The 24,429-nt window shown below is 44.5% G+C and overlaps 2 protein-coding genes across 4 annotated transcripts in view; both read left to right on the top strand.

Moving 5' to 3' along the window:
* The first annotated feature begins 680 nt into the window (after positions 1-680).
* On the top strand, positions 681-4,832 carry LOC110530888 (transmembrane protein 14C). Of its 2 annotated transcripts, none has more exons than XM_036986688.2 (4): positions 681-2,049; positions 2,191-2,292; positions 2,414-2,501; positions 4,587-4,832. In XM_036986688.2, the coding sequence occupies exons 1-4, from the start codon at positions 1,974-1,976 to the stop codon at positions 4,642-4,644; spliced, it is 324 nt and encodes a 107-aa protein (XP_036842583.2). In that variant the 5' UTR covers positions 681-1,973; the 3' UTR covers positions 4,645-4,832. The 2 variants fall into 2 exon arrangements, with proteins under 2 accessions (XP_036842583.2, XP_036842586.2); XM_036986691.2 differs by having other exon boundaries at positions 704-2,049; positions 2,236-2,292.
* Positions 4,833-11,388: 6,556 nt separating this feature from the next.
* Positions 11,389-24,429, top strand: part of LOC110530889 (guanine nucleotide-binding protein G(olf) subunit alpha) — a 79,216-nt gene continuing 66,175 nt past the window's right edge. For both annotated transcript variants that reach the window (XR_016482713.1, XM_036986677.2), the window contains exons 1-4: positions 11,389-12,134; positions 12,397-12,469; positions 16,413-16,467; positions 16,816-16,935. Coding sequence is in view for 1 of the 2 variants with exons in the window: in XM_036986677.2 (XP_036842572.2) it covers positions 11,987-12,134; positions 12,397-12,469; positions 16,413-16,467; positions 16,816-16,935 (396 nt within the window). In the remaining variant the exon portion in view is untranslated. The remainder of the gene's footprint in view (positions 12,135-12,396; positions 12,470-16,412; positions 16,468-16,815; positions 16,936-24,429) is intronic.

Here is a 24,429-nt window from a genome sequence, read left to right as displayed (position 1 = left end):
CCACTGGAAACGGATGAGACGCTGGTTGTAGAGCGTTGGTCAGACGGTGGTGGATAGAAGGAAGCGGCCTCCCTCCTGCGTCGGTCATGGAGAGGAGGAGCAGGACATCTTGTCAGGGTTTCTCCAGAAGTAGACTTTGTCCTCGGCCTTGTCTTTTTTGTCTTGGTTAAATTTCTTGATTTTAAGCTCCTTTATTTCTGTAGACAACTTGTCCTGGAGCGCTTGGTTAGTTTTCATCAGTTCATTGAATATGCCATCATCATTAACAGCTCCTTGTAGAGCTGTGCGTTTCTCTTCAATCGTGTTATCCATTTCAATAAAATCCTTTCTCAACTGGTCAGCAATTAATGTCATTAAAATCAGTAGGGCATTTGTTCAGGATGGCACACCAGCGCTCCCAGAAAAATCATCTGTGCTCTGTCCCAATGATGGTCATTTAGTCCCGGTGGAATAATGCCTTGACGAACATAATCATTAAGAGTGACTATATTTTGTTGCGTTCTCGTTTGGCGCTACTTATATCAGTAAACTTGAAACAATTTAAGCAGTACGAAACTTCTACTCGATCAAATAAATCACACGTTGCAAATAAACCATACCATGTTTTTGTTAACCAAATTCGACACTCATTGACCTCCATACAAAAACTCCTCGCTTGGTGAGATTAAAATACACCACCTGTTGGAGAAAACAGGTTTTGTGCACATGCTTATATAATAACCCTTTCGCTTCTTCTCTTCCTCCATGGGAAAGTTAAATATGTGAAAATCACGAGAAGTGAACTTGTTTTTTATTTGTATGTATCTGTTGATCAGAAGAAATGTGTGTTGGATCTCACGCAAACTGATGGATAGGATGTTGTGTGCTTTGATTTACGATGCAGCGCACCTGTCAAATGAGTCATTTCTGCAGTAGCGGAAGAATTCAACGTTGCTCTACTGAAGAACATGTATGGAGTGGTCGACGCGCGAGGAATGAATCGCATGGGAAATGACAAGAACTAGAAGAGTTCTCGTCGTTTCTTGTGTTTTGAGAAGTTTCCTCACTATCCGAGTGCAGCTAGGATACGTCAACTACCCTGTCAGCGCGTTTATTCCCAGACCTTTGGCAATGCAGGCTACCAGCTGTACAATGTGTGGAGCATGTATCTAGTGTATGCAGACAGGAGAAGCCGAGATGTGGGAAAGATCATTAGGAAGGAGATTGTTTGGCAGAAGAGAATTTAACAAGGAGGAAAATGTTATAACTGTGGTGGAGATCATGAAACGAAATCAGATAAATGTACCAGGAGGATGAAAGAGACCGAGGTTGCCAAAATCTGGGCAGTTAAGAAACTCCCGTGCGGAGGCTGTTTAGTTAAAGGGTAGAAAGAACGAGTAGCTCTAGAGGTCTCATGCTAGGGGCTAAGCATACACCGCAACCTGCGGAGAGTTCCTATCACCAGCCGGACACAGACATTCTTCATGTGAAGAAGGAGGACTCTGTTACTTTTATAGCAGTGGTGGTAAACGGACACTGCTCAAATGGGGGAAGTGAAGTATAGGAATGTTGACATAAATGAAAAGACTTAACATCCGAGTTCTGTTTCCGTTGCGGTCCTACCTACCTTCGCAGGCCCCTGAGCCATAACGGGGAGTTGTAGAGTTTTTTGAATGACTGAAGGAGTGGGATGTTTATTACGTTTTTTTTATAATACGTGTGGATTAATGTTGTTTTTTTCCCTTTCTCCGTAATGGAGCAGTTGGTGGCGGCAATACAACAATAGTTGTGGTATGCCATAACGTTTCAGAGAAGAAGAAGAATCTCAAAGTGTTGGCACTTTTATTTTGAAATCCATAACACTTCCGGGACTGGAACAGCGAAATTCGACTTGTGGCACTGAAATGCTATATTGTAGTCGAATTGTCTCCGATTAAGATTTACCGTGAGTTTTGACAATACTTTTCCTTATTAGTTTTAGACAAGACGTGACAATGTCTCAAGATTGGATCGGTTATAGCTATGCTGCATTGGTCTCGGTAGGAGGAATCATGGGTTATGTAAAAGCAGGTAAGGATGATTACACATTTCCCAAATGTTTGTTGACTTTACCAAGTATTTATTTTAAAGTCAGCTGTCAAGAAATATTGATAGAATTTTGCATGTAAGTAGTTATTCTTCAATATGCTCTGTGATTGGTTCCCGTACCAGGAAGTGTAACTTCATTGGTTGCGGGACTTTTCTTTGGGTTCCTAGCTGGACTTGGTGCCTACCTGATGTCTCAGAATCCTAAAGATGTCAGGCTTTCTCTCGGTGAGTGAGCCAAACTATGCCTTGTTATCAATAACATGACCTTACGCGTAGGCTAGTTGATGTTAGTGAGTGTTTCGAACAGCTACACTACAGTAACATGTCTTCTCGTTGTGTAAATTAGGTACCTCAGGAACACTGGCCATTGTCATGGGAATGAGGTTTCTAAATTCCTGGAAGTTCATGCCAGCTGGTCTGATGACAATAGCAAGGTACTGTGGATGGGACATCATGTCTCATTTAAGGCTTCTGTTACTAAACCTTGGAATAGATAAACCCCTTTTTTAGAATCTGAGAGTGAAATACTTTCACACTCGTCTCTAACATGTAGGCTCAGCATTACCAAACAGTCCCATTATCAGTCAGAATGTTGAACAAACTTACCTTCAACTTACTTGACCTGTTGTCCTGATGATTTTACCCCTATATCGGAGATAATCTGATACAAAATATCCACAGGGAAATGCTATCAATCCGACCTTCAGTATGCTGGCCTGTTCATCGGTTTTTATTTCCGTTTTTAAAATTTTCAATACTGATGCAATTCGCATGTGACAAACACTTGCCCAATATGGCTGAGACTAATCTAACCACAGACCGAAAGGCAAACAATTCCTGCTGATTGCGAGGAAACGTGCTTTGGTTACATTCGGCTATTGTTTACATATTGTGCATCACATCAAGAGATTGAAAATACAAGCAACAGAACCTACCTGAGAGTGGAAAAAGGTAGGCAAACAACACTAATGTGGATACCCTATCTCCTTATCTCCACCTCCTGTCATCAGAAGGACCTACAGCATGTACACCCTGTACATATCATTGTATTCAACATTCTGTAGAGAATATTGGCGTCGTTCTTCAGGGCGACTTCGGTCAGACTTAAAATCCATGGAGTAACCATGTTAACAGTATGATGTTTAGGTCAGAGAGAGTTGGTTTTGTATTGAATTAGGCATGTTAATGCTTTTGTTGGAACACAAACCTGCACCCACACATGCCCTCTGTGGATAAAATAGATTTGGCACCCCTGGTGGAATGGGACACTATGACAGGTAGAGGGACTGGTAACACCCCCACCACGGTAGACAGGTAGAAGGAATGGTCACACCCACCATGACAGACAGGTAGAGGGACTGGTAACACCCACACCATGGTAGACAGGTAGAGGGACTGGTAACACCCCCCACCATGGCAGACAGGTAGAGGGAATGGTAACACCCCCACCATGGTAGACAGGTAGAGGGAATGACAGACAGGTAGAGGGAATGGTAACACCCCCACCATGACAGACAGGTAGAGGGAATGGTAACACCCCCACCATGGTAGACAGGTAGAGGGAATGGTAACACCCCCACCATGGTAGACAGGTAGAGGGAATGGTAACATCCCCACCATGGTAGACAGGTAGATGGAATGGTAACACCCCCACCATTGTAGACAGGTAGAGGGAATGGTAACACCCCCACCATGGTAGACAGGTAGAGGGAATGGTAACACCCCCACCATGGTAGACAGGTAGAGGGAATGGTCACACCCACCATGACAGACAGGTAGAGGGAATGGTCAAACCCACCATGACAGACAGGTAGATGTAATGGTAACACCCCCACCATGGTAGACAGGTAGAGAGACTGGTAACACCCCCACCATGGCAGACAGGTAGAGGGAATGGTAACACCCCCACCATGGTAGACAGGTAGAGGGAATGGTAACATCCCCACCATGGTAGACAGGTAGAGGGAATGACAGACAGGTAGAGAGACTGGTAACACCCCCACCATGGCAGACAGGTAGAGGGAATGGTAACACCCCCACCATGGTAGACAGGTAGAGGGAATGGTAACACCCCCACCATGACAGACAGGTAGAGGGAATGGTAACACCCCCACCATGACAGACAGGTAGAGGGACTGGTAACACCCCCACCATGGTAGACAGGTAGAGGGAATGGTAACACCCCCACCATGACAGACAGGTAGAGGGAATGTTGACACCCCCACCATGACAGACAGGTAGAGGGACTGGTAACACCCCCACCATGGCAGACAGGTAGAGGGAATGGTAACACCCCCACCATGGTAGACAGGTAGAGGGAATGACAGACAGGTAGAGGGAATGGTAACACCCCCACCATGACAGACAGGTAGAGGGACTGGTAACACCCCCACCATGGCAGACAGGTAGAGGGACTGGGAACACCCCCAACATGGCAGACATTTCAATGTTTGTAAATGAGCTGACTGTTCTTACACTAATCCCAGAACAAAATGTTCCTCTCTTTTTTTTTTTTCTAGTTTCCTGATGCTGGGGAAGACTGCAATGGGGATGTTCAAGAGACCACATGATTCTTAAATGTGAAGAATATAGGAATGTCACTGTTTTTCTATCTGATGACATCTAGTGGCCCTTTCTGGGTACTTTAGATGATCACAGGTGTCTGCCATTACCCCAGATTCACCGTGTGGCTTTTTACCGGGAAAGGCTCTGATGAAGGTCGAGTGACCGAAAGCTGACCCACAATTAAAGAAATGTGCATCTGATTGGAAGTGTACAGAGACTATTTTGGTTCTTCAGTTTTGCCTTCAGCTCCTTCACAAATCAGCTCTGAGTCTGTGGTACATTCTGCCTATTGTAAATACCAATACAATAATCTCAATTCCTGTGTATGTTACCATGACTACGGATAATCATGAATGAATCGTGAATAATGATGTGTAAAAGTTCGAGGGTCAAAGATCATACCCAAGACATGATAACCTCCCGTTGTTGGTAATGGTGCGACGTTAGCATGTCTTGGGGGTATGATCTTTGACCGTTTAACTTTCTCAATCATAATTATTCACGATTCATTCAGGATTAGCCTTAATCGTGGTCAAAAAGACTACTTCGGGCAATCACAGTGTTGTCTTCTTGTGTGAAATAGAAATCAATGTCCAGCACTCTCGAAATGGCCAGCCTAAATATGACGTAGTATGTCTTTCCTCTAAAAAGGGGGCTTGGAGAGTCAAGATGTTACAGTCCAACCCCCCCCATCTGAACAGTAACAGTCCAACCCCCCCCATCTGAACAGTTACAGTCCAACCCCCCCCCCCCCCCCCCCCATCTGAACAGTTGCAGTCCAACCCCCCCCATCTGAACAGTATCTGGGGGGGGGGGGTTAGACTGTTACTGTTCAGATGGGGGGGGGGGGTTGGACTGTAACTGCTCAGATGTGGTAACACCCCCACCATGGCAGACAGCCTTGCGTCCCAAATTGCACCCTAATCCCCTATATAGTGCACTACTTTTGACCAGCGCCCTATGGGGCCCTATTCCCTATATAGTGCACTACTTTAGACCAGCGCCCTATGGTAGTGCACTATATAGGGGAATAGGGTGCCATTTGGGACAGTAAGTTCAGTTCAGGATGTTTCTAATCAGTTCTAGCTACTTTTATTATAGTTATTTAAACAAAATGTGATGATATTAACAGATTTAAGAAGAGAACGTTTCTAACTTTCAGTTTAACATAGTATGGCTCAAAGTGAACATTCATTAGATCTACTGTACACAGACCTATACAAGGAAGTTACTGTACTTTGTTTCAAATCAAATGTATTTATATAGCCCTTCTTACATCAGCTGATGTCTCAAAGTGCTGTACAGAAACCCAGCCTAAAACCCCAAACAGCAAGCAATGCAGGTGTAGAAGCACGGTAGCTAGGAAAAACTCCCTAGAAAGGCCAAAACCTAGGAAGAAACCTAGAGAGGAACCAGGATATGAGGGGTGGCCAGTCCTCTTCTGGCTGTGCCGGGTAGACCAGAGGAACCAGGATATGAGGGGTGGCCAGTCCTCTTCTGGCTGTTTGCTTCCTTCCTGTACTTGGCTGGATCTTCTATAATTCCAATTAAGAATAGCTCGTATGCTAGTAACCTACATTGCCAGAGTATCTCCCTCAACACTACTTAAATGGACAAGGTTGCTGCTGTCCCCTGGAGGGGGGACAGAGTGTGGTAGTGAAGCTTGAAGAGTGCTGTCTAAACTCCAGAGCACTACGTGAAGATTCAAATATCCATGGATACCAAGACAGTGGTCTGGTCTCAATGGCTTCTGTGACACTCGATCAAGAGGAGTTGTAGTAGCAGTGAAGATAACGGAAACCCTGGGATTTCAACTTGACAACTTGAATTTTAGCTGCTGATCCAGTCTTTCTTCCATAGTTTAACATCTGAACTGGCTGTGAACAAATACAATGAATACCAGACACTCATTTTCTATGAATTATTTGTAGAAATTGTCAGTACGTTAACTCTCTAGGGTACGTGGGAAGGTAGCGTCCCATCTGGCCTACATCCAGTGAAATTGCAGAGCGCGAAATTCAAACTACAGAATTGTAAATATTTAACATTCTTGAAAATACACATGCAATATGTCAAATTAAAGCTTGACTTCTTGGTATTTCATCCACGGTATCAGATTTCAAAAAGGCTTTACGGCGAAAGCACACCATGCGACTATCTGAGGACATCTCCCCATGAAACAAACACAGACAATCATATTTCATCCCGCCAGGCTCGACACAAAACTCAGAAATAACGATTTAATTCATGCCTTTGAAAAGCTTCTTCTGTTGGCACTCCAATATGTCCCATAAACATCACAAATGGTCCTTTTGTTCGATTAATTCTGTCGTTATATCTCCAAAATGTCCAATTATTTGGCGCTTTTGATCCAGAAAAACACCGGTTCCAACTCGCGCAACATGACTACAAAATACCTAATAAGTTACCTGTAATCTTTGTCCAAACATTTCAAACAACTTTCCTAATACAACTTGAGGTATTTTTTTACGTAAATAATCAATAAAATTTAAGACTGGATAAACTTCATTCAACACAGGATGAAAACAAAGTGTAGGAACCTTTCAGGTCATGCGCCCCAACCACAAGAGTATACTAGACTCGACCCTCATTCTGAACAGGGCTACTTCTTTATTTCTCAAAGGAAAAACATCAACCAATTTCTAAAGACTGTTGACATCCAGTGGAAGCGATAGGAACTGCAAGCAAGTGCCTTAGAAATCTAGATCCCCATAGAAAACTAATTGAAAAGAGTGAAGATATATCAACGACAAATACAAATCATGACAAAAACAAAGTGATTAACCAGTCATAACTAGCCAATGGCAATGCAGATTACACAGTAAGCAACCAATCGATTAAACACCTCAACATTTTTTTTCCTGGGTGGTTTGTCCTCGGGATTTCACCTGCCAAATAAGTTATGTTATACTCACAGACATCATTCAAACAGTTTTAGAAACTTCAGCGTGTTTTCTATCCAAATGTACTAATTATATGCATATCCTAACTTCTAGGCCTGAGTAGCAGGCAGTTTACTTTGGGCACCTCAGTCATCCAAACTTCTGAATACTGCCCCCTACCCCGAAGAAGTTAATCAATGGAATGGATCTAATCAAATGTTATTTATATATATATATTTTTACAACAACAGTTGCCACAGGGCTTCACTGTAACCCCTAGAGTACTACTAGACTACAACAAGACAAAGTAACACTACAGCGGCAAGGAAAATCTCCATAAGGAACATCGAGAGGAACCAGACTCGAAACGGTGGAGGATGTAGTAACGGTGGAGGATGTAGTGACGGTGGAGGATGTAGTAATGGTAACGTGGAGGATGTAGTAATGGTGGAGGATGTAGTGACGGTGGAGGATGTAGTAATGTGGAGGATGTAGTAATCGTGGAGGATGTAGTGACGGTAACGGTGGAGGATGTAGTAATGGTAACGTGAAGGATGTAGTAATGGTGGCGGATGTAGTGACGGTAACGGTGGAGGATGTAGTAATGGTGGAGGATGTAGTAATGGTGGAGGATGTAGTGACGGTAACGGTGGAGGATGTAGTAATGGTGGAGGATGTAGTAATGGTGGAGGATGTAGTGACGGTAACATGGAGGATGTAGTAATGGTGGAGGATGTAGTAACGGTGGAGGATGTAGTAATGTGGAGGATGTAGTAATCGTGGAGGATGTAGTGACGGTAACGGTGGAGGATGTAGTAATGGTGGAGGATGTAGTAATGGTGGAGGATGTAGTGACGGTAACGGTGGAGGATGTAGTAATGGTGGAGGATGTAGTAATGGTGGAGGATGTAGTGACGGTAACGTGGAGGATGTAGTAATGGTGGAGGATGTAGGAACGGTGGAGGATGTAGTAATGTGGAGGATGTAGTAATCGTGGAGGATGTAGTAACGTGGAGGATGTAGTAATGGTGGAGGATGTAGCAATGGTGGAGGATGTAGTAACGTGGAGGATGTAGTAACGTGGAGGATGTAGTAACGGTGGAGGATGTAGTAACGTGGAGGATGTAGAATGGTGGAGGATGTAGTGACGGTAACGTGGAGGATGTAGTAATGGTGGAGGATGTAGTGACGGTAACGGTGGAGGATGTAGTAACGGTGGAGGATGTAGTAACGGTGGAGGATGTAGTAACGGTGGAGGATGTAGTAATCGTGGAGGATGTAGCAATGGTAACGGTGGAGGATGTAGTAACGGTGGAGGATGTAGTAATGGTGGAGGATGTAGTAATCGTGGAGGATGTAGCAATGGTAACGGTGGAGGATGTAGTGACGGTAACGGTGGAGGATGTAGTAACGGTGGAGGATGTAGTGACGGTGGAGGATGTAGTAACGGTGGAGGATGTAGTAATGGTAACGTGGAGGATGTAGTAACGTGGAGGATGTAGTAACGGTAACGTGGAGGATGTAGTAATGTGGAGGATGTAGTAACGGTAATGTGGAGGATGTAGTAATGGTAACGTGGAGGATGTAGTAACGTGGAGGATGTAGTAACGGTAACGTGGAGGATGTAGTAATGTGGAGGATGTAGTAACAGTAACGTGGATGATGTAGTAATGGTAACGTGGAGGATGTAGTAACGTGGAGGATGTAGTAACGGTAACGTGGAGGATGTAGTAATGTGGAGGATGTAGTAACGTGGAGGATGTAGTAACGGTAACGTGGAGGATGTAGTAATGTGGAGGATGTAGTAACGTGGAGGATGTAGTAACGGTAACGTGGAGGATGTAGTAACGGTAACGTGGAGGATGTAGTAACGGTAACGTGGAGGATGTAGTAACGGTAACGTGGAGGATGTAGTAACGTGGAGGATGTAGTAACGGTAACGTGGAGGATGTAGTAACGTGGAGGATGTAGTAACGTGGAGGATGTAGTAACGTGGAGGATGTAGTAACGGTAACGTGGAGGATGTAGTAACGTGGAGGATGTAGTAACGTGGAGGATGTAGTAACGTGGAGGATGTAGTAACGTGGAGGATGTAGTAACGGTAACGTGGAGGATGTAGTAACGTGGAGGATGTAGTAACGTGGAGGATGTAGTAACGTGGAGGATGTAGTAATGTGGAGGATGTAGCAATGGAGGATGTAGTAATGTGGAGGATGTAGTAACGGTAACGTGGAGGATGTAGTAACGTGGAGGATGTAGTAACGTGGAGGATGTAGTAATGTGGAGGATGTAGTAACGTGGAGGATGTAGTAACGGTAACGTGGAGGATGTAGTAACGTGGAGGATGTAGTAACGGTAACGTGGAGGATGTAGTAACGTGGAGGATGTAGTAACGTGGAGGATGTAGTAACGTGGAGAATGTAGTAACGTGGAGGATGTAGTAACGTGGAGGATGTAGCCAGATGTTTTTACTATTTCTCCCTTCAGTCCTGTGTCTGATATTTGATTTTATCCATATCTATTGCTACAGTTAAAATGACATCAGTTAAAATTATAATTATTCTTTATTATGAGATAGAATGTAACATCTATTAAAATAGAGTGTTTGTTTTAGCAGGTTTCTATCATTCCGCGCTACGCAGCAACCATGTGAACCGGCCGTTGCAGTAAACATCTGTGACTATGTGCAGTGCTCTCCTCCGGTTCTATAGTATAGGGGCTGAACTGTCAGTTTGCGCGCCAGTGTGGAGAATAACCTCGGTGCTGAGAACCCGCTTTCATTTATCAGATGACAGGACTATACTGAATGAAAATGGATCATTGATCAGATGACAGGACTATACTGAATGCAAACGGATCATTGATCAGATGACAGGACTATACTGAATGCAAATTACTCATTGATCAGATGACAGGACTATACTGAATGCAAATGACTCATTGATCAGATGACAGGACTATACTGAATGCAAATGACTCATTGATCAGATGACAGGACTATACTGAATGCAAATGACAGGACTATACTGAATGCAAATGACTCATTGATCAGATGACAGGACTATACTGAATGCAAATGAATCATTTATCAGATGACAGGACTATACTGAATGCAAATGGTTCATTTATCAGATGACAGGACTATACTGAATGCAAATGGTTCATTTATCAGATGACAGGACTATACTGAATGCAAATTACTCATTGATCAGATGACAGGACTATACTGAATGCAAATGACAGGACTATACTGAATGCAAATGGATCATTGATCAGATGACAGGACTATACTGAATGCAAATGGATCATTTATCAGATGACAGGACTATACTGAATGCAAATGGATCATTTATCAGATGACAGGACTATACTGAATGCAAATGGATCATTTATTAGATGACAGGACTATACTGAATGCAAATGGATCATTGATCAGATGACAGGACTATACTGAATGCAAATGGATCATTTATCAGATGACAGGACTATACTGAATGCAAATATATCATTTATCAGATGACAGGACTATACTGAATGCAAATGGATCATTTATCAGATGACAGGACTATACTGAATGCAAATGGATCATTGATCAGATGACAGGACTATACTGAATGCAAATGGTTCATTTATCAGATGACAGGACTATACTGAATTCAAATGGAAGAAGTGATATGAGTTGGTAAAAGTTTTGTTGTGAAAGGCTAGAAATGATCATGTTGCTGCTCCCAGGTTTTTTAGATTGTGTTGTTTTTGTGTAGGTGACTGATAACCTGTTTTATGGTGGGTTATTATTTCGTTTTGTAGGCTACGATTGAGAACCTAACCCCGAGGTCAGGGTCAATTCAACGGACTTGCCAACTCTCCTTCCCCAACCTGTGCAGGCGGATAAGTCTCTTCCCTCTCGTCGTTTTCAGGACTTATAGCTAGCCACTGGAAGGTCTGGTGGTGGTGGTGGTGTGGGGGTAATGTGATTATAATGGCCCTCCTACCCTTCTCACAGAAATGATCAAATGATATGTAAGCGGATTGTAGGTGTGTGAGCGAGCAGCAGCGTTGTTACATTGTGGCGATGAAAGGTTTTTGTGGCTCGGTGCACCGCTACTTCCTGGTAAAACAGAAAGAGGCAGTGCTGAGTTAAAGAGACCGAATAGACATTTAGATCAAATACTGAGAGGGAAACACTTGGTCTGTTTCCAGAAAACCTTCGTTCTCTTGTGTATGTATCCTCTTGTTATTTCAACGATTCGAGGTTTTTTTTTGGGCGGGGGGGGCGCGAATCAAAATTTAGTGTGGATGCCGAAGGAAGGTCCGGTTGGTTGCGGATAAAAAGGAACCGTAGCGGGGAGAACACAGCCCTCCCAACGGCGGAGAAGCGTCGCACCATTTAGGGTTTTTCATGACAACTTCTTTGGCTATTATTTCGTATTTTCGATAGACGAGGAAGTTCAATGGAAGATATGAGTTGTTTGGGCAACAGCAAGACTGAAGATCAACGCATCGACGAAAAGGCACAACAAGAAGCGAATAAAAAAATAGAAAAACAGTTACAAAAAGAAAGACGAGCGTATAAAGCGACGCACCGGCTGTTATTATTGGGTACGGTTTTATTAAACGGCTTGGCCCGAACACGGTGTGATCTAAATATCATTCGTTTACCCCTAACACATTTATTTTTTTGGACAGCTATCGCAATATGTCATGCTGGTGGATATTAATGGAAGCGAAGCCTAGCAAATAAATACATTTCGATAACATTCTTATTCATTTTTTGAACGGTAACAAGATGACTCCTTTAATCGTCCCGTTATCAGCAACATATTGTAACATTCAAGTCCTCTTGTTCGCTTCATTTCCGAAGGTGCTGGAGAGTCCGGGAAAAGTACCGTTGTGAAGCAGATGAGGATTCTACACGTCAATGGTTTTAACGCAGAGTGAGTACATGTTATCCACTGTTATGAGAAAGCCCATACTGAATCTCCATTTGACATGTAGGTTCATATATATATATATATATATATATATATATATTTCATAACCATATTTTGTTATCATCAGAGACTGTGAGTGAGACTGCCCGAGAATAGGTATTAGAGAACTGCCTGGATTCCGGCACTACTGCATAGCCTAGGCCCCCCTCTATCAGCGACCAACACACAATGTACTGTACAGCCTAGGCCCCCCTCTATCAGCGACCAACACACAATGTACTGTACAGCCTAGGCCCCCCTCTATCAGCGACCAACACACAATGTACTGTACAGCCTAGGCCCCCCTCTATCAGCGACCAACACACAATGTACTGTACAGCCTAGGCCCCCCTCTATCAGCGACCAACACACAATGTACTGTACAGCCTAGGCCCCCCTCTATCAGCGACCAACACACAATGTACTGTACAGCCTAGGCCCCCCTCTATCAGCGACCAACACACAATGTACTGTACAGCCTAGGCCCCCCTCTATCAGCGACCAACACACAATGTACTGTACAGCCTAGGCCCCCCTCTATCAGCGACCAACACACAATGTACTGTACAGCCTAGGCCCCCCTCTATCAGCGACCAACACACAATGTACTGTACAGCCAGGCGACTAGCTCTATCAGCGACCAACACACAATGTACTGTACAGCCAGGCGACTAGCTCTATCAGCGACCAACACACAATGTACTGTACAGCCAGGCGACTAGCTCTATCAGCGACCAACACACAATGTACTGTACAGCCTAGGCCCCCCTCTATCAGCGACCAACACACAATGTACTGTACAGCCTAGGCCCCCCTCTATCAGCGACCAACACACAATGTACTGTACAGCCTAGGCCCCCCTCTATCAGCGACCAACACACAATGTACTGTACAGCCTAGGCCCCCCTCTATCAGCGACCAACACACAATGTACTGTACAGCCTAGGCCCCCCTCTATCAGCGACCAACACACAATGTACTGTACAGCCTAGGCCCCCCTCTATCAGCGACCAACACACAATGTACTGTACAGCCTAGGCCCCCCTCTATCAGCGACCAACACACAATGTACTGTACAGCCTAGGCCCCCCTCTATCAGCGACCAACACACAATGTACTGTACAGCCTAGGCCCCCCTCTATCAGCGACCAACACACAATGTACTGTACAGCCTAGGCCCCCCTCTATCAGCGACCAACACACAATGTACTGTACAGCCAGGCGACTAGCTCTATCAGCGACCAACACACAATGTACTGTACAGCCAGGCGACTAGCTCTATCAGCGACCAACACACAATGTACTGTACAGCCAGGCGACTAGCTCTATCAGCGACCAACACACAATGTACTGTACAGCCTAGGCCCCCCTCTATCAGCGACCAACACACAATGTACTGTACAGCCTAGGCCCCCCTCTATCAGCGACCAACACACAATGTACTGTACAGCCTAGGCCCCCCTCTATCAGCGACCAACACACAATGTACTGTACAGCCTAGGCCCCCCTCTATCAGCGACCAACACACAATGTACTGTACAGCCTAGGCCCCCCTCTATCAGCGACCAACACACAATGTACTGTACAGCCTAGGCCCCCCTCTATCAGCGACCAACACACAATGTACTGTACAGCCTAGGCCCCCCTCTATCAGCGACCAACACACAATGTACTGTACAGCCTAGGCCCCCCTCTATCAGCGACCAACACACAATGTACTGTACAGCCTAGGCCCCACTCTATCAGCGACCAACACACAATGTACTGTACAGCCTAGGCCCCCCTCTATCAGCGACCAACACACAATGTACTGTACAGCCTAGGCCCCCCTCTATCAGCGACCAACACACAATGTACTGTACAGCCTAGGCCCCCCTCTATCAGCGACCAACACACAATGTACTGTACAGCCAGGCGACTAGCTCTATCAGCGACCAACACACAATGTACTGTACAGCCTAGGCCCCACTCTATCAGCGACCAACACACAATGTACTGTACAGCCTAGGCCCCCCTTTATCAGAGACCAACACACAATGTACTGTACAGCCTAGGCCCCCCTCTATCAGCGACCAACACACAATGTACTGTACAGCCTAGGCCCCCCTCTATCAGCGACCAACACACAATGTACTGTACAGCCTAGGCCCCCCTCTATCAGCGACCAACACACAATGTACTGTACAGCCTAGGCCCCCCTCTATCAGCGACCAACACACAATGTACTGTACAGCCTAGGCCCCCCTCTATCAGCGACCAACACACAATGTACTGTACAGCCAGGCGACTAGCTCTATCAGCGACCAACACACAATGTACTGTACAGCCTATGCCCCACTCTATCAGCGACCAACACACAATGTACTGTACAGCCTAGGCCCCCCTCTATCAGCGACCAACACACAATGTACTGTACAGCCAGGCGACTAGCTCTATCAGCGACCAACACACAATGTACTGTATAGCCAGGCGACTAGCTCCAACACACAATGAACTTTACAGCCAGGCGACTAGCTCTATCAGCGACCAACACACAATGAACTGTACAGCCAGGCGACTAGCTCTATCAGCGACCAACACACAATGTACTGTACAGCCAGGCGACTAGCCCTATCAGCGACCAACACACAATGTACTGTATAGCCAGGCGACTAGCTCCAACACACAATGAACTGTACAGCCAGGCGACTAGCTCTATCAGCGACCAACACACAATGAACTGTACAGCCAGGCGACTAGCTCTATCAGCGACCAACACACAATGAACTGTACAGCCAGGCGACTAGCTCTGTCAGCGACCAACACACAATGTGCTGTACAGCCAGGCGACTAGCTCCAACACACAATGTACTGTACAGCCAGGCGACTAGCTCCAACACACAATGTACTGTACAGCCAGGCGACTAGCTCCAACACACAATGTACTGTACAGCCAGGCGACTAGCTCCAACACACAATGTACTGTACAGCCAGGCGACTAGCTCCAACACACAATGTACTGTACAGCCAGGCGACTAGCTCTGTCAGTGATTCTGGTTTCCCCTAAAGCAACTTAAGACTCTCTCTCTGCTTACAGCAGTCACATATCGGCTGTATAGGCTTCCGTACGTGAGGCATGACATCTCCCCTGACCGACTGCCTTATTACTGCAGACACATTGTTTACTGTTATGTACTTATGTATGTCATAGCTATATTGACTATTTTTGGAGCTAGGCTTAGGGTCTATGGATAATGAAGCTGGGCTTAGGGTCTATGGATAATGGAGCTAGGCTTAGGGTCTATGGATAATGGAGCTAGGCTTAGGGTCTATGGATAATGGAGCTAGGCTTAGGGTCTATGGGTAATGGAGCTAGGCTTAGGGTCTATGGGTAATGGAGCTAGGCTTAGGGTCTATGGATAATGAAGCTGGGCTTAGGGTCTATGGATAATGGAGCTGGGCTTAGGGTCTATGGATAATGGAGCTAGGCTTAGGGTCTATGGATAATGGAGCTAGGCTTAGGGTCTATGGATAATGAAGCTGGGCTTAGGGTCTATGGATAATGGAGCTGGGCTTAGGGTCTATGGATAATGGAGCTAGGCTTAGGGTCTATGGATAATGGAGCTAGGCTTAGGGTCTATGGATAATGTGTTTTGCTGCAAGGCCTTCTGTGCCTTTGAAGGGGACAGCGGTCCATGTCTGACTGAGTTACATAGGACTACAGTTGAACTGGTAGAGATATCTTACTGCCTGTCTGGCCTGAACACATACACTGACTAGTGTGTTCACATCAGTGCCTAGAACTGGAGAGGAACTACTCAGTCTCCATAGTGGGATGTTTAGGTTCACAGACGAGGAATATTGTGATGAAGTTATCTTCGTTAGTTACTATCTCCTGATTCCTGTGTCCTGTTCTGTTCCTCACCAGAGAAAAGAAACAGAAAATCCAAGATATTCTGAAAAACGTGAAGGATGCCATAGTGGTGAGTAGGTATTAATCTGTGTCCTGTTTTATGTAAACAAGTGGTTTACCAGTGTATTCTGTGTCCCAAATAGCACCCTATTCCATACATACACACAAACAAACAAACAAACAAACAGGCCTAGTGCCCTGGGTTATGGTCAACCGTAATGCACTATATATAGATAGATAGATAGTGCATTACTGTTGACCAGCACTAGGCCTGTTTGGGGAGTAAGGGTAGAATTTGGGACGCATCATCAGTGTTAGATGGGAGACCCCAATCCTATTTCCCTTATAGATAGGGTTTACGAGCTCATTTATCCTGTATTCATCCATCTTACCGCTGGCGTGTGTCTCCTCTTTCTAGACGATAGTGTCAGCCATGAGCACCTTGAAGCCCCCAGTCTCTCTCGCCAACCCCGAAGACCAGTTCAGAATCGAATACATCAAAAGCATAGCTCCTCTCTCGGATTTTGACTACACACAGGTAAGATAGCTGTTTAAGGTGTGTGTGTGTGTGTGTGAGCCTGGTGCGGTCAACAGTTGTTCTTTGAATGTAAAGAATATTTTTGTTGACCCGTTTTTCCTCGGGAGGCCCTGTGGTCAACAGTTGTGATGGCCAACTATGCAGTAACTTAGAATGATGCATTTTATACTGTTATTCTCAATGCCATTTTGTTAGTCATTCATTTTCCTTTTTTTAAATGAGTCTTTTGCTACCTGCGCTATAATTTAGCTGTGAGGAAAGATTGGAAAAGTTGTTGGACTTTTGCTCCTCCTTAATCAACGGAAAAATATATCAAATATAACAGATTAAACGTAAAAATAAATAAAAATAAAATAAACTTTTGTCGGTTTATCGATGGGAGTTGCCTCTCCGTTTTAGTTCCCTATGGCCGTGTCCTGAAGGGACCCTATTTCCTACATAGGACACTACTTTGACCTGGGCCAATAGAGCTGTAGGTCATAAGTAGTGCCCTCTATAGGGAATAGGGTCCCTTTAGGACACACATCTGCTGTTTTTTGATCCGGGCTCTGATCAGGTCTTGTCACATGACCAAATGGAATAGTCTAAACATCATGTTTTCCCGTGTCCTCTTTCAGTCGCTGCAGTGATGACCAGGTGTTTCTGTTCTGGTTACCAACCTGAGAGTAGTGTTGTGAATGTGTTTCTGTTCTGGTTACCAACCTGAGAGCAGTGTTGTGAATGTGTTTCTGTTCTGGTTACCAACCTGAGAGCGGTGTTGACCAGGTGTTTCTGTTCTGGTTACCAACCTGAGAGCAGTGTTGACCAGGTGTTTCTGTTCTGGTTACCAACCTGAGAGTAGTGTTGTGAATGTGTTTCTGTTCTGGTTACCAACCTGAGAGCAGTGTTGTGAATGTGTTTCTGTTCTGGTTACCAACCTGAGAGCGGTGTTGACCAGGTGTTTCTGTTCTGGTTACCAACCTGAGAGCAGTGTTGTGAATGTGTTTCTGTTCTGGTTACCAACCTGAGAGCAGTGTTGACCAGGTGTTTCTGTTCTGGTTACCAACCTGAGAGCGGTGTTGTGAATGTGTTTCTGTTCTGGTTACCAACCTGAGAGCAGTGTTGACCAGGTGTTTCTGTACTGGTTACCAACCTGAGAGCAGTGTTGTGAATGTGTTTCTGTTCTGGTTACCAACCTGAGAGCAGTGTTGTGAATGACCAGGTGTTTCTGTACTGGTTACCAACCTGAGAGCAGTGTTGTGAATGACCAGGTGTTTCTGTACTGGTTACCAACCTGAGAGCAGTGTTGTGAATGTGTTTCTGTACTGGTTACCAACCTGAGAGTAGTGTTGACCACTTGTTTCTGTACTGGTTACCAACCTGAGAGCAGTGTTGACCAGGTGTTTCTGTACTGGTTACCAACCTGAGAGCAGTGTTGACCAGGTGTTTCTGTACTGGTTACCAACCTGAGAGCATGACCAGGTGTTTCTGTACTGGTTACCAACCTTAGAGCAGTGTTGACCAGGTGTTTCTGTACTGGTTACCAACCTGAGAGCGGTGTTGTGAATGATCAGGTGTTTCTGTACTGGTTACCAACCTGAGAGCGGTCAGGACTGTAGCAGATGACGTCTGTTTTAAAGCTGGGGTCACGGATTTACTCTGTTAAGACATGCACAGTTACTCAGTTGGTTCCTGTCAGGGGAACAGAGGGTTAGGCCTGGTTCCTGTCAGGGGAACAGAGGGTTAGGCCTGGTTCCTGTCAGGGGAACAGAGGGTTAGGCCTGGTTCCTGTCAAGGGGAACAGAGGGTTAGGGCTGGTTCCTGTCAAGGGGTTAGGCCTGGTTCCTGTCAAGGGGTTAGGCCTGGTTCCTGTCAGGGGTTAGGCCTGGTTCCTGTCAGGGGTTAGGTCTGGTTCCTGTCAGGGGAACAGAGGGTTAGGTCTGGTTTGAATGGCGGGAACCCTGTTACTGGGATAAATAACTGCGAAATACTGATTTTATATATATATATATATATATATTTATATTTATTATTATTATTATTATTATTTGTATATATATATATATATTATTTGTATGAACTGAGGCCTGAACATGGAACTGGTAAATTATGTCGACATCGGTCTTCTCTACAGTCTGGTTCAATCAACGCTCGGGGCGGGGGACAGACGGGCCCCGTCTCGGGGCGGGGGACAGACGGGGGGACAGACGGGCCCCGTCTCGGGGCGGGGGACAGACGGGCCGTCTCACAATGCCTGTAGACCAATCATCTCCTCATGGTAACTTGTTTTCTAGTGACAGGTACACCTACATTTGCTGCAGCATAGTCCATGTTACGGTAATATAAAGCCAGAATGCCTATCTAATGTACCATCTCCATCTGGTTTACAGGGGTCACCTTGTTTTGTAATTATAGAGATTTTTTATATTTTTATAGCAGCTGCAGAGTTTTAAAACAGCCTGCCACTTGTTGTTTTAAATCAGTGCACGCATGAGCTCTCTCTCTGTCTCTCTCTCTCTCTCTCTCTCTGTCTCTCTGTCTCTCTGTCTCTCTGTCTCTCTCTGTCTCTCTCTCTCTCTCTCTCTCTGTCTCTCTGTCTCTCTGTCTCTCTGTCTCTCTCTCTCTCTGTCTCTCTCTCTCTCGCAGTCTCTCTCTCTCTCTCGCAGTCTCTCTCATAGTCTCTCTCTCTCGCAGTCTTTCTCGCAGTATCTTTCTCTCTCGTCATCAACTCCATTGCATCCAAAATAGATAATCCTGTTCTAGATTAATATACGGAATATATTCGGAAAGTATTCAGACCCCTTGACTTTTTTTTTTTACATCCTTTTACTAAAAATTTATTAAATCGTTCCCCCCCCCTCATCAGTCAATACACAATACCCCACAATGACATCACAATACCCCACAATGACATCACAATACCCCACAATGACATCACAATACCCCACAATGACATCACAATACCCCACAATGACATCACAATACCCCACAATGACATCACAATACCCCACAATGACAAAGCAAAAAACAAAACAAAAACAAAAAAACGTGTTTTTTTTAGAAATGTTTGCTTTGACAAATTTGCTAGTCTATACTTGTAATGTTGTAGGCAGAATGTGCTGCACCAGAATCACATGATCTCTTCTGCTTTATCCCGGTTTGAACGTCGTGTGTAATTCCAGTCCATATAATACAGTATAATACAGTGGACACTCAAAAAGATTAGCCTACTGGAGCTAGTTTCATTCCATTTACCCCAGAGAGCATACAGCTAGCTACATCCTATGGGCTGTTGTGTTTTACAGTCGTGCGTAATGTGCAGTGCACTATATCATATATATGTATTGGATAACAGCACAATTATTTGGGTCTTGGGCTCATTATGTGGTTATTAATGTAGGGCTCATTAAATGTGGTTAATGTAGGGCTCATTAAATGTGGTTAATGCAGGGCTCATTAAATGTGGTTAATGTAGGGCTCATTAAATGTGGTTAATGCATGGCTCATTAAATGTGGTTAATGCATGGCTCATTAAATGTGGTTAATGTAGGGCTCATTAAATGTGGTTAATGTAGGGCTCATTAAATGTGGTTAATGTAGGGCTCATTAAATGTGGTTAATGCAGGGCTCATTAAATGTGGTTAATGTAGGGCTCATTAAATGTGGTTAATGTAGGGCTCATTATATGTGGTTAATGTAGGGCTCATTATATGTGGTTAATGTAGGGCTCATTATATGTGGTTAATGTAGGGCTCATTATATGTGGTTAATGTAGGGCTCATTAAATGTGGTTAATGTAGGGCTCATTAAATGTGGTTAATGTAGGGCTCATTAAATGTGGTTAATGTAGGGCTCATTAAATGTGGTTAATGTAGGGCTCATTAAATGTGGTTAATGTAGGGCTCATTAAATGTGGTTAATGTAGGGCTCATTATATGTGGTTAATGTAGGGCTCATTATATGTGGTTAATGTAGGGCTCATTATATGTGGTTAATGTAGGGCTCATTATATGTGGTTAATGTAGGGCTCATTAAATGTGGTTAATGTAGGGCTCATTAAATGTGGTTAATGTAGGGCTCATTAAATGTGGTTAATGTAGGGCTCATTATATGTGGTTAATGTAGGGCTCATTAAATGTGGTTAATGTAGGGCTCATTAAATGTGGTTAATGTAGGGCTCATTAAATGTGGTTAATGTAGGGCTCATTAAATGTGGTTAATGTAGGGCTCATCAGGTAGTATCAGGTTTCAATTTTCATGCCGATCAAAGCTTTAAAATGCTTTTGAAATAACACTTCTATTTTGGCGGGAAATACCAGGTTACCCGGGAGAAAAAACGATTTAATTCTCGGGATGGAACCTTGGTCCCGGGAAAATATTCAACTCTAATGTCATCATAACCTAACCCGTTGTAATCCACAACTTTCCTTGTGGGATGTTTCCTTCCTCTGCCAGCGGCCTAGTGATGACAACATGAGAGGCCTCATACTCATACTGACAATCTGTGTTGGTGGTTTAGGCTTGGACGGTATACTGTGTACTGGGATGCTTTTTCAATACTGTTGAAACTATTTCTTTAATATTTGTAGCTACTTTAAAAAAAAAATGAATACCTGCAGTCAACTTGTGTAATACGTTACAAGATGACGTTGTTCATTTCAACTGTCAATATCATGTTCTACAGCTGCACCATCGAGAGCATCCTGACTGGTTTCATCACCGCTTGGTATGGCAACTGCTCAGCATCTTGACCGTACGGTGCTACAGAGGGTAGAGCGTACGACCCGGGACATCCCTGGGGCCGAGCTTCCTGACATCCTATATATATATATACCAGGCGGTGTCATAGGAACGGCCCAAAAAATGGTCATAGACTCCAGTCAAACCCAAGTCATAGACTGTTTTCTCTGCAAGCGGTACCGTAGCGCTAAGTCTTTTACACTGCTGCTACTCGCTGTTTATTATCTATAGCATAGTCACTGTACAAATGACCTCGACTAGCCTGTACACCCGCACATTGACTCCGTAAGGGTACCCCCTGTGATGTCAATTTTTGTAAAACTTGAATAAGAACATACACATAAATAAACTTTGACACGACCCCATTGACCCCTCTGTTTACAGGGGATGCATAGATTGCATGTTGTTGTTGTTGTTGTTGTTGCAGAAACTGCACACTCAACTATATAACAACCAGGACAAGCACAGGTACCCAGTAAGGATTTAATCGTTGATATTTAGAAACGTTTGACGGAGGTCACATAGAATAAAGTGGATCCAAAACGTTGGATTGCAGCACCCAAAGAAGAGGAAGTAGTTACACAGGACCAGTGGCTGACGGGATGCTGATACCGACTCGATGTAGTCAGAGGTACTCTCAACTCCATTGAGATGTGTACTGTGAGGTTACGTTTCGGCAGTTATGGGAGGGCCAGTGTGTCGGTCTTTCTCTCTCTTGTTTCTCTCGGTCTCTGTGTGTGTGTGTGTGTGTGTGACTAGTCCTGTGTGTGTGTGTGTGTGTGACTAGTCCTGTGTGTGTGTGTGTGTGTGTGTGACTGGTCCTGTGTGTGTGTGTGTGACTGGTCCTGTCTCTCTCTGTGTGTGTGACTGGTCCTGTCTCTCTCTGTGTGTGTGTCTCTCCCTGTGTGTGTGTGTGTGACTGGTCCTGTCTCTCTGTGTGTTTGACTGGTCCTGTCTCTGTGTGAGCTAGTGGCCCTGCCGTGGGGGACAGAGACAGGCCAGTTCCCAGGCCTTGCTGAACAACATGTATCTGTGTTAATGTGTCTCAGCTCGTCATCATCCTCATCACCACATCACTTAGCTCAGTCCTCGGGTGTCACCACTACATTGTCACCTCGTGCCACCGGGGTTCATATCCACAGAAAGAGACACTTCTCAGCCTCTCTCACGATGCTGGTCATCATTTCCTTTCAGATGGTGCTTGAATCTGATCTAATCGCCTTCCTCCCAATGTACTTCCCTCCGTTTTAGGCTACGTGGTGATTTAATTCTTAAGGCTAGGCGTCCCGCTAGCGCGACAACTTCCGGTGATGCTGGAGGGCGCGCAATTGAAATAAATAATCATACAAATTATGGCTATTAAACATGTAGGTACATACAAGTGTCTTATATCGGTTGAAAGCTTAAATTCTTGTTAATGTAACTGCACTGTCCGAATTGCAGTAGCTATTACAGTGAAAGGCCTTTTCTTCTTTGACCTTATATGGTGATTGGCTACTAAACGTTCATAGTATTACCACGACTACCGGCAAAACAGTTCGTCTTTCAATCACCCACGTGGGCATAACCAATGAGGAGATGGCACGCGGGTATCTGCTTCTTTAAACCAATGAGGAGATGGGAGAGGCAGGACTTGCAGCGTGATTTGCGTCACATAGAACTGATTTCTATTTTAGCCCCGGGCGAGGCAATGATGACACACGTGAGCAGTGTGGGTACAATCATTTAATAATATAGATTTCTAAATTTGTTTTGCAAAGCACGCGACGTGAGTGGTGTAGTCAGGGTGTTATACTGGCCATTGTAAGAGGATGATCTCTCAAAAAAAGTTATTCAAGTTTTTTTCTTTTGGATTTTCTCCGACCATATCTATTGCGTTATATTCTCCTACATTATCTTAACATTTCTACTAACTTCAAAGTGTTTTCTTTCCAATGGTACCAATTTATATGCAATATCCTGGCTTCAGGGCCTGAGCAATAGGCAGTTTACTTTGGGCACGTCATTCAGGCAGATATTGAGAAACAAAATGGGCCTAGTCCTAAGTTAGATGGGCTACAACATACAAATACAGTACACAAGTATGTGAAACAACTTCATGTAAGTAATCATGATTTTAGGTGGAGATATGTTCTCAAAACATGGACAAATGATTTAACGTATTCAAAGTAACTTGGATGTTAACTTCCCACGTTGTAATCTCAAGTAAACGTTTAAGGAACTATTGAATGTAGGCTAGGTGCCCTCCACTTTGAAGGAAGTATGTAGGCTAGGTGCCCTCTACTTTGAAGGAAGTATGTAGGCTAGGTGCCCTCTACTTTGAAGGAAGTATGTAGGCTGGGTTCCCTCCACTTTGAAGGAAGGAAGGAAGTATGTAGGCTAGGTGCCCTCTACTTTGAAGGAAGTATGTAGGCTGGGTTCCCTCCACTTTGAAGGAAGGAAGGAAGTATGTAGGCTGGGTGCCCTCCACTTTGAAGGAAGTATGTATGCTGGGTTCCCTCCACTTTGAAGGAAGGAAGGAAGTATGTAGGCTGGGTGCCCTCCACTTTGAAGGAAGTATGTATGCTGGGTTCCCTCCACTTTGAAGGAAGTATGTAGGCTGGGTTCCCTCCACTTTGAAGGAAGTATGTAGGCTGGGTTCCCTCCACTTTGAAGGAAGTATGTAGGCTAGGTGCCCTCTACTTTGAAGGAAGTATGTAGGCTAGGTGCCCTCTACTTTGAAGGAAGTATGTAGGCTGGGTTCCCTCCACTTTGAAGGAAGGAAGTATGTAGGCT

Source organism: Oncorhynchus mykiss, chromosome 8 (assembly GCF_057628025.1).
Source record: "Oncorhynchus mykiss isolate SJ-2025 chromosome 8, ASM5762802v1, whole genome shotgun sequence".
Lineage (NCBI taxonomy): Eukaryota > Metazoa > Chordata > Actinopteri > Salmoniformes > Salmonidae > Oncorhynchus > Oncorhynchus mykiss.
This window is presented reverse-complemented; position numbering and strand designations above follow the sequence as displayed.

Coding starts and splice junctions, on each gene's coding strand:
- LOC110530888 (XM_036986688.2), top strand. CDS start 1,974: ATGTCTCAAGATTGGATCGGTTATAGCTATGCTGCATTGGTCTCGGTA. Junction 2,293..2,413: donor AGATGTCAGGCTTTCTCTCG/GTGAGTGAGCCA, acceptor TGTGTAAATTAG/GTACCTCAGGAACACTGGCC. Junction 2,502..4,586: donor GGTCTGATGACAATAGCAAG/GTACTGTGGATG, acceptor TTTTTTTTCTAG/TTTCCTGATGCTGGGGAAGA.